The following is a 13237-nucleotide window of genomic DNA, read 5'->3' as shown; positions in this document are numbered from 1 at the left end:
ACACATATGCATGTACATCTGCAAGTTTGTGGTATTTGAGCAAAATGTTCAGTCTGATACCTTGTGGATTTTTAAAACACAAAAAGAAGATGATAATGTTTGCTTTAGAAATCAATTCTACTAGTACTGTTATCAGAAAAGGAAGAGCTAGTACTCTTATAAAAATCCCAAGAAGCTATCAGTACCTAGAAATAAACCTCCTTTATATTTCATTTGTAGAAATATTCCCAGTGAATATGTTCACAGCCACAAATTTGCCATGTAACTACAGACAAGAAGTTCAACTTTCCTGAGCCTTCCCCAGGGAAGACAGTACAGAGAGGCTGATAGGTGGAGGAGAGGCAGGTGTGGGGATGTCCGCACTGCTGATCTGCTCAGATGCTCTTCTGACATCCACATGTCCCACAACCTTCTCAGAGCTTCAGTCTCTGCACTTACACCTGGTGGGTAGGGATGCTGCTAAAATGCAGATACTCTTCAAACTTTTTCCAGCCTTTGGCTTCATGATATCTAAGGTAGTTTCAGGTTCTAAACTGTCCTCTGGATCTATTTTATGATCACCTCTTTAGATTTAAGGACAAAACCTTAAGTGACTCTCCCAACAAGCATGTTCCAAAGGCCATTTTTAAAACATTAGTTATTAACATAACATAATTAGTAAAGTTAAAGATTAGAATGTAGAAATCAAACACTTATAAAAGCCAGTGGTTGCCAAATCACAGAACATATATTTTTACATAGGTATTTTACTAGTCATAAGTCCATTACAAATCATATATAAACACTTATATATACAGTAGAACCTCTGTAAGTTGACCACCAAAAGGACTATAACAAACTGGTCAACATCTGGAGGTGGTCAACATACAGTAGGCACTGGGCCTACTGTACTGATATGTAGATATAGTACATGTCCGGTTTATGAAAATTACGTTAACTTAAGGAGGTGGCCACATAGGGAGGTGGTCAACTATGAAGGTTCTACTGCACACACACACATAATATGCTTCTATAAACACATAACACACACACACAGTTGAAGGGTTATATAAAGATGAAAAAAGATCTGATGAGCCTTAATTGATAATCTTACAAAGTCCACTACTTTAAATGCAATAAGCACCCTGGCTATAAACTTCAAATTCACAAATTAGTGTGAATTTTACTCTTGCATTTTTATCAAGGACATGTCTAGTGACCACATTCACCTTTGACTCCCATATACCAACATTGAAAGGTTTATATAGAGTAAAAAGGGTCATTCTTCACAAAGCTCTCATGTTCTTCCTTGATGCAGATATCTGGTTCTCTTTCAGTGTTTAGATTTTTATTTTTATAAATCTATATTATTTGTAAACATATACTCATGCAAACCCACATATGCAGACATACATCCACAGAAAGTGACACTACTCTATGTAAATATCTAAGAATACATTTACACAAATAATACGGGGAGAGGAAGGAAATGTAGGTCATTTAGTTTATAAACAATTATAAACATTGAGGACACTTGAGCCTTACCACTATGAGCAAAAATCTAACCATTAAAAAAGATCCCTGGTGAGGGCTTGCTATGTGTTTTGTTTTGACTTATTTTCTCTCTATTCTGGTCCACCTCTACTAATGAGAGCAACTAAATGACATGTAAAGTTCCTCACAGCTCTCAAAACTTTTGATCTGCAAATTGAAGAGCTATAGGAATTAACACATTCTCTTGTCACCATGGCCTAAAAGCAATCAAACCATACTAAAATAAATCTGTTTTTGCAAAATGGGGACAAAAGGAAAGGAGCTGAGGACCTTAATGTGCCACACGTGAATGCTGATGTTAATGTCTAAGAAGAAAGGTGACGTAAGTGGCTTACTAGACTGTACAAAGAGAAATGTTGTCGAATGAGGAACTAGAGCTCAATGTGAATCAGAAATGAATTCTGTCTGCCCGAGGAGCAGCTCACCGATCTTGCCTTATAATTACCAACCAAGGCTTCCTGTTAGCCCTGGGAAATTTTCAAGCAAACTTAATGAAACAGTTATACATGTAAGAAACTTAAGCCCAAATCGAAGATGAAACAGTAACACTAATTTTCTAATAGTCAAGGTGTGATGTTATCCCCTGCACCACCTGGGTACCATATAGAAACTTACAACAAACATTCTCCCAAAGCACATAGTTATTACCATTCCACCAATGTGTAGAATGACATTGCTGTAAAATACAGCATTAGTAGAAATTCCCCCCAAATTATTGATTATTGATGAAATCGGTAACTTCAAGTCTTGATTCTTTAATACAAGCTGTTTCACAGCTCCAGGAGTTCTGACACGAACACATCTCATGTGGTAGCCCCTCACCCCCAGCCTGCCAGCACCTGTGCAAGTGAAACCTATGAGTCTGTCTTACCTGTAATCTGACTCTGTCCTTGTGGATTAAAAGGACTTGGTGCAGAGTTCAGGGAGGGCCGTGGGTTCTGAGGCGGGACACCTACTCTCATACTGGGATGAGGAATGCGCCCTAAATCACTGAGGCGGTCAGAGAACAAACTAGGTTTAGAGTCATCAAGCTTCTGTCTGTGCCCTGGAAACAGCAAATCATAAAATAAAAGCATATTAATTAGCTGAACAATTGACCATGCTAAATAGATATGTGAACATACATACTGGGAGTTTAAGCCAAGGAATTAGCAATACTGATATTTATAATGATGCATCTACATAATGCCTTCCATTTTAAATTGCTTTATAAGCATAATCCAGTGGCAAGCATCCCCAGCTCTATTCTATATAGGGAGAGCTGAGGGTCTCAGAGGCAACTCCAAGGCCAGATGCTGGGCACCTCCTCTGGCCCTCTCAGTGAAAAAAACAGGAAAGGTGAAAGTAAACTAGGGCTCATTTGCTTGTTCCATGCTGGACGAAACCTTCTCTGACTGTTCAGAGAGTCCATGCATGACAGCCATATTGTCACAAAGCTGGGGCAGAAACACAAACATCTTTGTCAAAGGGAAATTTCCACAATGACCATAGCAACTTTTTCTAATGTTACAACTACCCCTTACTAAGCCCCTTTTCTGAAAAATTAAAACTCAAAACTAGAACCCCTTTAAGAGATTTTCTGAAATTGTTTTTTAAACACAAAAATGTAAGCAAGGAAATTCAAATCCTCAGGAGGAATCTGGATATTTTGTGATATGCCAAAGCCGGAAAGCATGTAATAAACTCTGTTAAATCTTAGAGAATGCTTTTTTATTTTAAATATACTACAGTGGCTTAGTAAAAGAAACAAACAAAAAAATATTCTCTGGGTAAACATGTGAATGTGACAATCCTTTATTAGGGGAGAAAAAACCCTTTTTATCTCTCTTCTAGTTTATTCAAGCCTAAAACCTAAATGAATTCTGGTATTCAAAATAAGTGCAAATTAAAATATACCAAAGTAACTAAGACTTCTTAAAAATCAATAGATCATTCCTAACAGAAGGTGGTCTCTTGGTACAAGTATAACAGAAAAACATCTGAATCTGGGTGCAGCATAATTAAGTGCAAATCTGTAGAGAGGTGTGGAGATGAACAAAATACATGCCTAACACGTAAACAAAAATGTCCTGTGTCTTCCTTTCTCCCTGTTCTGCACCACTGAGGCCCTGCGATGTTGCCCCAACATTTTAGTAAAACTATTAAGTGACTGAAGCTGATTCAAAGAAGAGTTATTAAGATGATGAGTGGATTAAGAATCTGCCCTTTGAAGAAAAACTAAGGGAATTAGGATTATTATCCATAAAACCTGAAGGAAAAAAACTTGAAGGAGGGTTATTAAACGCCTTCAAGAATTGGAGCTCTTCACTACTCCATGGGTAGTGCAAATACCTTGCCTGTTATTTATTACAGGACAAGAGCAATGTATCAGGAGAGGGTTAAATTAAACATTAGAATTTCCCAACTATAAGCTGTCTTCATAAGACAAATTCCTTATTTTATTTGCCCCAAAATGTATTTTCCTGTCTCCTTTTTCACTGCTTGCCCAGCCCAAAGAAAACAGACAGGAAGCCAAGGCTTGGTAATATGAGTGTAGCTGTCTCCACGGTCAAACATGTTCCAACTAGGCCCATTAACTGAAATGCACCCACCACCCTATTTCCTGCCAGTGCAAGTTTGGGGCATCTGCTATAAGAAAGGAATTAGACCTAAGAGAAAAATGATCTGGAAAAAAATAGGGAAATTTACTGTTTATTAACAGTTGTTTTCTCTATCATATATATATATATATATTTTATCCAGATTACAAATAGATTTTAGCCCTAAACAACTTTTAAAGATGCACCAAAATAGCTCCTAGACCCTGGCAGGCGGGCGTTCACAGATAAAGTAACTAAGGCCTACATAGTTAGAACAACTAGCCCATGGTCCTCAGCTGTTGACTAGTTCAGCCTGGACAAGTATAGTCCCGCACCGAGTGAACTGAGCTTTCCATTCATCACATGGCGCCATCAATGTTGGCCTTCTAGCCTTCTCTTCCTTCCCCATACCCCTGCTATAGAGGAATGAAAATAGCCAGATCATACACAGTGAGACTCTTAAGAACTAACTTAGCCCAGTGAGGTGCCAAGGCTGGTTTTCAACATAAAGAGTAGTAGCTGTAAGGATTCGATTACAAAGTTAATAACTCATCCATTACCCTAAACAAATGGCTGCAGCCTAACTCACCAAACTTCCATCAATATATCTTGCTGAGTGCAACAAGTTTCACAATTAGGAAATTATATAGTACTTGTCACAGTTAGATCCATGGAGTCTGTCCCTCATACATACACAAACAACAGTATTGGTGTGGTGTTGATACAGCTATAAACATTAACAAGAAAGCTTATGGAACTATCCCTGGAAGTTATTTTTTTAATAGGCTATATTTTTGGAATGGCAGGTTCCCTGAGGACTAAGGGGAGGGCTACATGATCTTGCATGGTTCCTTTATACACTGGAACTTTATGTGGGCCATGGGTCACAAGAAAATTTAATAAGTTTTGCCTCTGCTTTCTACAGCCTTTTCATTAGGTTTTCATGGAGCCTGTATAATACTCAAGTCATGTTTGACTTCTGCAATTACAAGAGGTGTTCAATGTGACTTGTGTTCATCTTTTGTTGTTGATATATATTGACTATTACAATTTTAATATAGCTTTTTCCTTTTTTAAAATGGGTATACATTTTTGGCGTACTACGTATAGATGCACATATATTGGACACAAAAATATATACATTTTATAAATATTTCCTTGTAGATATCTGCCCCTTCACAGCCACCACCATAACCAAAACAAAATTCTTATAATACAGTCAAGAGCAAAAACCAAATAGGTTCTTCATCTTTCAACCATGACGAACATCTACTACCACTAAACCACATCAGGGTAACACTCAGATGATGAGGGGAAGGGAGATGTACTTAAATCCTCAGCACACTGACTAAATTAAGAACAGGGTACTCTGCTGTGGTGCAGGGAGGACCAAACCTCACCTAAAGGGCCAAAGAATAGCTCTTCCAAGCAGGAGTAGGGTAAAAAAGAATGGAAAACTCCTGTGTTATACTTGGCACTCCACAAAAAAGCTCCCTCTTGGCTCCTCTTCTCCAGCTGCACTTTCTCCCTACAGCAGTGGACCTTCCACCCTGGCTGGGTAAGAAAATGTCCTAGGAAGCTTTGAAAAATATGGCTGTCCAGGCCCCACACTGGCTCAATTAAATCAGAATTTCTGATAGTGGGACCTGGGAAAAAGTTTTTTTTTTTTTTTTTAGAGACAGAGTCTCACTTTGTCACCCTCAGTAGAGTGCCATGGCTTGCAGCTCACAGCAACCTCCAGCTCTTGGGCTTAAGCAATTCTCTTGCCTCAGCCTCCCGAGTAGCTGGGACTATAGATACCCACCACAAAGCCCTGCTATTTTTGGTGGCAGTTTGACTGGGGCTGGGTTTGAACCCGCCACCCTGGGTATATGGGGTAAGTGCCCTACTCACTGAGCCACTGGTGCCGCCCAAAAAAGTTATTTTTTGGAAGTCCATCACATGAACCAAAGTGCAGCCAGGATTGAGAACCACCATCCAAGATAATCTCCGTCTCATGCCCTAGTGCCACCTACTCACATCAATGATTTCTCCCCCATTCCTGGTGGACTCAGGTGGACTCTCACCTCTGTCCTGAGTTCTGGAGTTGAGAGTCCCATTGACTATTTGACATCTTCTCTGGCATGCCTCAACAGTATCTAAAATGCAATATATTCAAGACAGAATTCTTGATTCTTCCCTCCAAAAACCCTTATTCCTCCCTAATAGTCTTCCATATCAGTAAATGACACTAGCTACTCAGTTGCTTAACCCAAAAACCTAGGCATTTTCCTTAATTTCTCCTATGCCTCACTCCCTACATTTAATCCATTACTAAGTCTTGGACGTTTCCATTCTGACTCCAGGTCTTGAATCTATTCAGTTCTCTCCATTTCTGCTGACACACCTTAGTCTAAAACCATAACTCTCTCTGGACACATGGCAAATTGTCTCCTTTTCGGCTTCCCATCCTGTGACCTTTCCATATTCCTAAAATGCTCTCCCTCTGATCTTGTATGTGGCTCACTCCTTATCCCTCCCTCTTCTGGGTGAACACCACGTCCTACGGGAGGCCTTGCAGGCCTCCCATAATCAAACCTCCCATGGTTACAGCAATCTGTAATTATCTGCTATATTTTTGTTCCTCCTGTAAGACTGTAAGTCCCATGTATGAGTGCTCAGCTTGTTACAGCTATTATCTCACGACCTAGCTCAGTGCCTGCCATACAGCAGGTTCTTAATGAATACTTACACAATAAATGAACAGATGAATGTTCTCTTTTAGATAAGTGTCTTGATTGAAAGAAGCGTCTCTGTCCCAGGATACCACATTACAACACTATCTTCCCTCCCAAAAAACTTATCTCTTCTTATTTGGCAATCTGATTCCAGGGGGCAACACCCTTTGGCACAGCAGAGTCACTTTGCTACTCACTAGCATATGACTTTTGGCAACTCATCTTTTTATGGTAGTGTTTTAAATTGGTCTTAAACCCTTACCTCTTTGTATAACGGATATCACAAAGATATATTTTACAGGCCTTTTTTGGTGCTTCCTATGAAATTTTGGACATTTATCAAGTAAAAACTTGCCTTCTTTCTGAAAAATCCCATTTGCTCTCACTCTTAAGCATTGTTGAAACTCATTTAGAGTTAGAGAGATAAAATGGGCACTAGAAATCACTTAGACTCTTACATTTTAGAGCAATGTACTTCTCTTAAGGATAAGGACTAAGAGGGGGCATGACTTGCCCAACTCACAAAGTTAGTGACAGGACTAAAACTCAGATTTCCTCATGCTTGATCCAGGGCTCTTTTCTTTCCCATTGCCAACCAGCATATTTTAGGTCATAATAGTTTAGCCATTCAGGGGAAATGATTAAAAATGAATTTAAAATAGAAAAGAATAAAGTAGTTTTCAGAAAAGATTATTTTCAAAAAGTTGAGGGTGTTTGGTTGAATATGACTTTTGTTGCAATAAATTCAGGGGCACAAGAAGAAAGCATGATCAAAAGGTCACAGCATTCACACATCCTTAGAGCAAAGACGTATGAGGAACTGTTAAGTCACTAAGTCATAGTCTAGCTAATCAGCCCGTTTTTCCCTGCCCACAATGCAAGTTAGTAATACTACCATCATAATTTCTGCTTTCAAGAATCACACATCTGATCTGAAACTAGTATGTAAAGACTGAAAAATGTGGTCTGTAAACTACAAAAAATAAACTTGCCTCTGAGACGTGATCCACTTTTCCCATTTTTATGAAAGTTGACTTAGAAATGCTTAAACAACTCTGGAGTGCCACATGGCCCCCACCCAGAACCTGATACCCTACATACCATATCCACAACATGATGCCCTGCACCAGTTACATCACTCCTAAAGGAGGCCAAAATCCACTTAACAAAAACCCAAACAAGGCACCTTTCATGAAGAGTGTACCATGTGAAGCCAGGTCCACCCAAATATGGCACAGCAGTCATTTTGCTGATCAGTAGTGCACAACTTTTGGTATCTCATCCTTTTATGGTAGTATTTTAAATTGGTCTTAAACACATATTAGATATCTATGTGTATAATAAATATCACAAAGATGTAGTTTTCAATAAAATAAAGTTTGAAGATCTGCGATAGAGCATCAATAAGGAATCAATCAGTGCCATGTCTGTATCCAGCTCAATTAGTCCAGCTAGTGTGTACTGGCTATCTACCACATGAAGTCTCTCTACGTAGTAGGGAAGGGATAGAAAGGAAGGAAGGAAGAAGGGATAGAAAAATACCCAAGATAATGTCCTTGCCCCCAAGGAGTTCACTGTCTCGTGGAGAAGAAAGGTAATAAGCAATTAAATGTAACTGAAGAAGGGCTGTGGTGAGGATAACCACTGCACAGCCATGGTTGGGGATTAACCAAGGAAATGCGAATATGTACTCTTCTAAAATCTTAAGAAGTGTTGCTTTCATATAAATACGTAAGAAAATGTCTTTATTTTTTATAAGAGCTAAGAGCTTCATAATACATGAAGCAAATATGGCAAAAATTAAGATGATGGAAATTGATTAAACATAATTTCTATTTTCATATATATTTGAAATTTGTTTTAAATTAAACACTAAAAAAAATAGTAAAGTACCATAGGAAGTATAGAGGAGCCATCGATTTTGACTAAAAGGAAAGAGGAAACTGTCAATGATGAGACCATTATGCCTGTCCTTGAAGGCTGAGTAGGATTTTGGTAAAGAGAAAAGGAAGGAGGAAAGTTGGCTGGGGGGGAAATGAAAGAAACATGATAATAAATACCTTGTGAGACAAGATGATGCTAAATACACATGCGATATCGATCTAAACAGGGGCACACCGTTCTTCAAATCACTTGATACCACTAGTCTTATATCCAATACCACACATTAATTCTTTTAAGCCATGCAATACATATGGGAATCGTCCCTTTAATGACAGCTCTCCTGACCAATAAAATGATACTCTCATAGCCCATGGGTCCCATCCGCCATGCATTCAGGCTTCCCTAGATGAAAGTGACTAGGGAGACATTAGCTAATTTTGCTGTCACCAAGTATATGACATAATGAAATCTGGTCTAATACTCCAGGGCTCAAGCCACAGGATGTAACAGTTTAATACGTTGTGATAGTGATCCTTGGAGTAAAAAAGACCAGAGGAGAGGGCTTGCATCAGAATTACTATTTTTCATCGCAAATTGTTTTTATGGCAACAGAGCTACTATTCTGGAAAAAAAATGAGACCCTTCAGTTCTAATCTCTTGATCGTGAAAATGGCATATGAAGGAGTATGTATAGAGGGATTAGGGAACAAGTTGACTAATTTTAAAGTTGTAAATCAAGTTCAAATGAAATTATTTGGAATTCTGCTTCAGGAATAAGCCTTACTATATCTTGGGGAGTTCAGCTAGTAGTGGCTTCCAGCAAAAACTATGTAACAGGGAAGATTATACAGACTCAGCTAAGTTCTTAGGGAAGCCATGAAAAGTTCTAATCCAAATGCTTTATAACTATTGAGGTTCTAGACTTAAAACCTTGACTTTCTGCACTCTTACATATATGTGAAAATACACTATTAAGAAAAGTGGGGTACAAGTGAATCTTTCTAAGAGTAGAATGTGAACATTTTAAAACAATAACTGAGAAAATGACATGAAGCTGTGTTGACCAGTTTGATGGAAGTATTTCAGATTGCATGTGAAAACCCCACACTGTACCCTAGAAGTGCATTAATGTACATAGTTACCATTCAATAAAAAAATAAAAAAAATAAAAAAAATAAAGAAAAGTGAGCCTCTCCTCTCTTTATATTCAGATGACTACATTTTACTGGAGGCTTATGAAAAAGCAGAAATAAAAGACCTATCCTGTTGTATCGTTTAGTTAAACCCTTTGCCTCCATGCCTCCCATAAACATTTTCCACCAGCTTCTCCTCTGATTTCCTGATGTCCATTATCACCCATGTCTAGTCCCCAGACTCAAAATCCAGCTTAGGTATATCTTTGCCACTTTCTTTCCTAGACCCTGGCACCCACTTCACTATTGGAATGGGCCCCTTGCTAGAACCATGTCTAACCTCTGGCCTCTGGCTAATATACCGGAAGAGCAGCCTACCATATTTGAAAAGGTGCCAACTAGTTGGATGACCACAGGAGAGGATTTAATGGGACACATGGACCTTAGTTTCTTCAACTACAAAAAAATGAAAAGTTTCTTAGTTTTTATTTATTTTTTTTTAATTTTTAATTTATTTATTTTTATTTTATTTTATTTTTTTTTTGCAGTTATTGGCCAGGGCCAGGTTTGAACTGGCCACTTCTGGTATATGGGGCCAGCACCCTACTCCTTGAGCCATAGGTGCCACCCTAAGTTTCCTAATTTCTATGATTCTTTCTGCCCCCCAATCCTAACACTCATGTCACTTACTTGGTCAAAACCTTTTAGTTGTCCTCTATTATCTACTGAATTAAATAGAAACCCCTGAGCCCAGTAAACAAGGACCTGGGAAATAGGGTACCAATGTGTGTCATCATCATTTCCAATGGCTACAGATGCACTGCCCCTGGCCTGTGGTCTGCTCACACTGGTTTATCCACAAGTCTTCAAAGAAGCCTCTGCCTTTGCCCAAGCTGTCCCCTCCACTTGAAACACTCTCTCCTCATCAATTCCAATTGGCAAAATCCCTTCCCAGTCTCAACTTGGTCATCATTTTGTTCTGGTGTTTTCTGTCTCAAGTGTCTTTGTGACCCCTCTTGTCTCTATCTCTGCAAGCTGACACAGCTACAACTGTTTTTTGTCTACTACCCGTGGTTACACTCAGGTGCAGAGGTACAGCAGGCATTCAGTAAGCATTAACATACCAGAAATTGACAAAATTTTTATACAAAATTTCAAACTGTTATTATCTTAGATATTCCTAGACTTAATGATGAAACCCCTGAAGATGAATGTCATATATTAAGTCTCACATAAACTTAGAGCCTAAGGCACACCAAAAAATGTTTGTTGAATTAATCAACAGCAACACAGATGAATTTAAATTTATCTCTCCTTTTGTCCACTAAAAGACAGAGAAGGGGGGGAGCTGGTTATTGGGAAACTTTTTCCACAGTAAAATTGATGAGTCTGTAATCTGTGCTGGGAAAGGCTGCTGAGTCATCTTTTTTTCTAAGAAGCATGCTGTCTGGTTCAGGTCAAAACTATTTCTGGACTAGAATAATGAAATGAAGTAAGGAACAGTCTTTATGTTTAAGGCCTCTGGCCCCTCTGAGGAGACAGCCCTATGGCAATGTTAGTGTGTACTTCAGACAGAGGACCTCAGATCATAAACAAATCTCCTTCTAGAAGACTCTTCTCTGATGGCATTTCAAAAACGCATAACAAAGCTTCTCTCTAAGGGCCCCTCTTAATATATAAACTGATTTCTAAAGGAAAAAATATCATAAACACATATCTTCGAGAGCCCCCTTCCATCCCTTGAATGGAGTTAGGCATGTAGGATTCAGACGTTACAAAGAAAGAAGAGAGGAAGAACAATTTCACCCAAGAGAGGTCTGAGGCCTTTCCAGTCTCTTGGGTAAAACATAATTATGGGAAGAAAAATATAATCTACTCAAGAGACATAATTACATAGTTAAGCCATAGACTCCACAGAAATATTCTAGGAACTTCAGTTCATAGGGAAAAAAAAATGTCAAACGCTGACTTTTCTTTCTTTTAATAATAAAGGCACCAGTTTAAAACAATGACAAAAAAAGTTTGCTCTTCCAATCTCTTATGTAGTCATTTTTTAAATACAATAAGATGTGTGCAAGAGAGAACTGAAGGCTTGCCTCTTTCAAAATTTTGGCTTCTAGGCTGGGTGGCTCGCTTTTGTAAAGACCAAAGACTTTGTTGGCTTGTTGTTTCCAAAGGATACTTCTTCTCCTAACTCTCATTCAAAGTAAAATTATATGAATTGGTATTTTTCAGAGCTGGAAGACAATGTGGATTTCAGACAACAGTCTTCATTTTAGAAAAGTAATCAATTCCCAGAAAAACAGTAATACTTGTGTGAAGTCAGGGAACTGGATGGTGATACCAGGAGACAATCCCTTAACCTCTTTTTCATAAACCAGACATCCATAAAAGGAAAGAGAAAAAGGAAAGCTAGAGAAAAGAGAACAGAAAAACACATTAAGAAAAAGTACAGAAGCCTACTTTCGAGATTTTCTTACACAATACCTACTTTTCCCAACTCCATTTTATCAAAACTTGTGTTATTCTCCTAGTAATTACAGCTCAACATCTACAACTATCCTGGGTCATCTGAATCTTCATCTCTCCCTTTACTTTCTGGGAAATAAACAAAAGATCTCTTTCTCCATGTCAACACTTTACTCCCAAAACTTAGTAAAACTTAAATGTTTTCGTTCTTAAAACATTTCCTTTACTTTTTTTCACTATAATATGTTCACATACACCATAGTTTTTTGTATATCTGGCACTTACAGAGACCCACAGAGAAACGTTAAGGTTTTTTTCTTTAAATGGTAACATTTTTAGCAATCGAAATGGTAGCTTCCATGGTTGAACAAAAAGCATCACTGTTTATTTGCCAATGCAGCTAAACATGGATGGCATTATTCTTCAAAGAGAGCAGTGACAACCAGCCTACAAACAGACTGTCACGCAATTCCTGGATCCTGGCTCAATTTCCTTAGCATGTGATCCTCTCTGTTTCTCTTTCATTTTTACAGTTCTGTGCATATGTTATGCGAGATAGACATGGAGAAACAGGCACAGACGGAAAAACAGAGATAAAGAGAGAGTTTTAAGCAAAGAGAAACACTGCACAGAAGTGATTCAAGAGTGCAAAGGGCTCCTCTCTTGACATTCGCTGCTACAGCAGCAGAACATCATTCTCAATTTTCTCATTTCTGTAGCAGGAAGAAAATGTTAAAAAGCAATAACCAAGGAAAAAGTCAGCCAGCTCCTGCAGCCTTGTCTTGCTGTGCTGAATGGCAGTGAAGATCATAGAGGAAGAAAAAAGAAAAAGACAGAAAAAAGGAGGGGGGGAGGACGTCTTGCTTAAACTGGACCTCATCCAGCTGGCAAGAAGAGGGTTTTCTTAACGCTTGCAAAACCT

The 13237-nt window shown here is 38.5% G+C and overlaps 1 protein-coding gene across 5 annotated transcripts in view; it reads right to left on the bottom strand.

The window, feature by feature from the left end:
• The window catches only part of RUNX2 (runt related transcription factor 2), a 212217-nt gene that overhangs the window by 50733 nt on the left and 148247 nt on the right, over nucleotides 1-13237 (bottom strand). For all 5 annotated transcript variants that reach the window (XM_023512867.1, XM_012804878.2, XM_012804880.1 and 2 more), the window contains one exon: nucleotides 2405-2578. In XM_023512867.1, coding sequence (XP_023368635.1) covers nucleotides 2405-2578 — 174 coding nt within the window. The remainder of the gene's footprint in view (nucleotides 1-2404; nucleotides 2579-13237) is intronic.

This window comes from Otolemur garnettii, unplaced genomic scaffold (assembly GCF_000181295.1).
Source record: "Otolemur garnettii isolate 467f Iridium unplaced genomic scaffold, OtoGar3 scaffold00031, whole genome shotgun sequence".
NCBI classification, from domain to species: Eukaryota; Metazoa; Chordata; class Mammalia; order Primates; family Galagidae; genus Otolemur; species Otolemur garnettii.
Note: the sequence above shows the minus strand (reverse complement) of the source record. Positions and strands in the feature narration are given on the sequence as shown.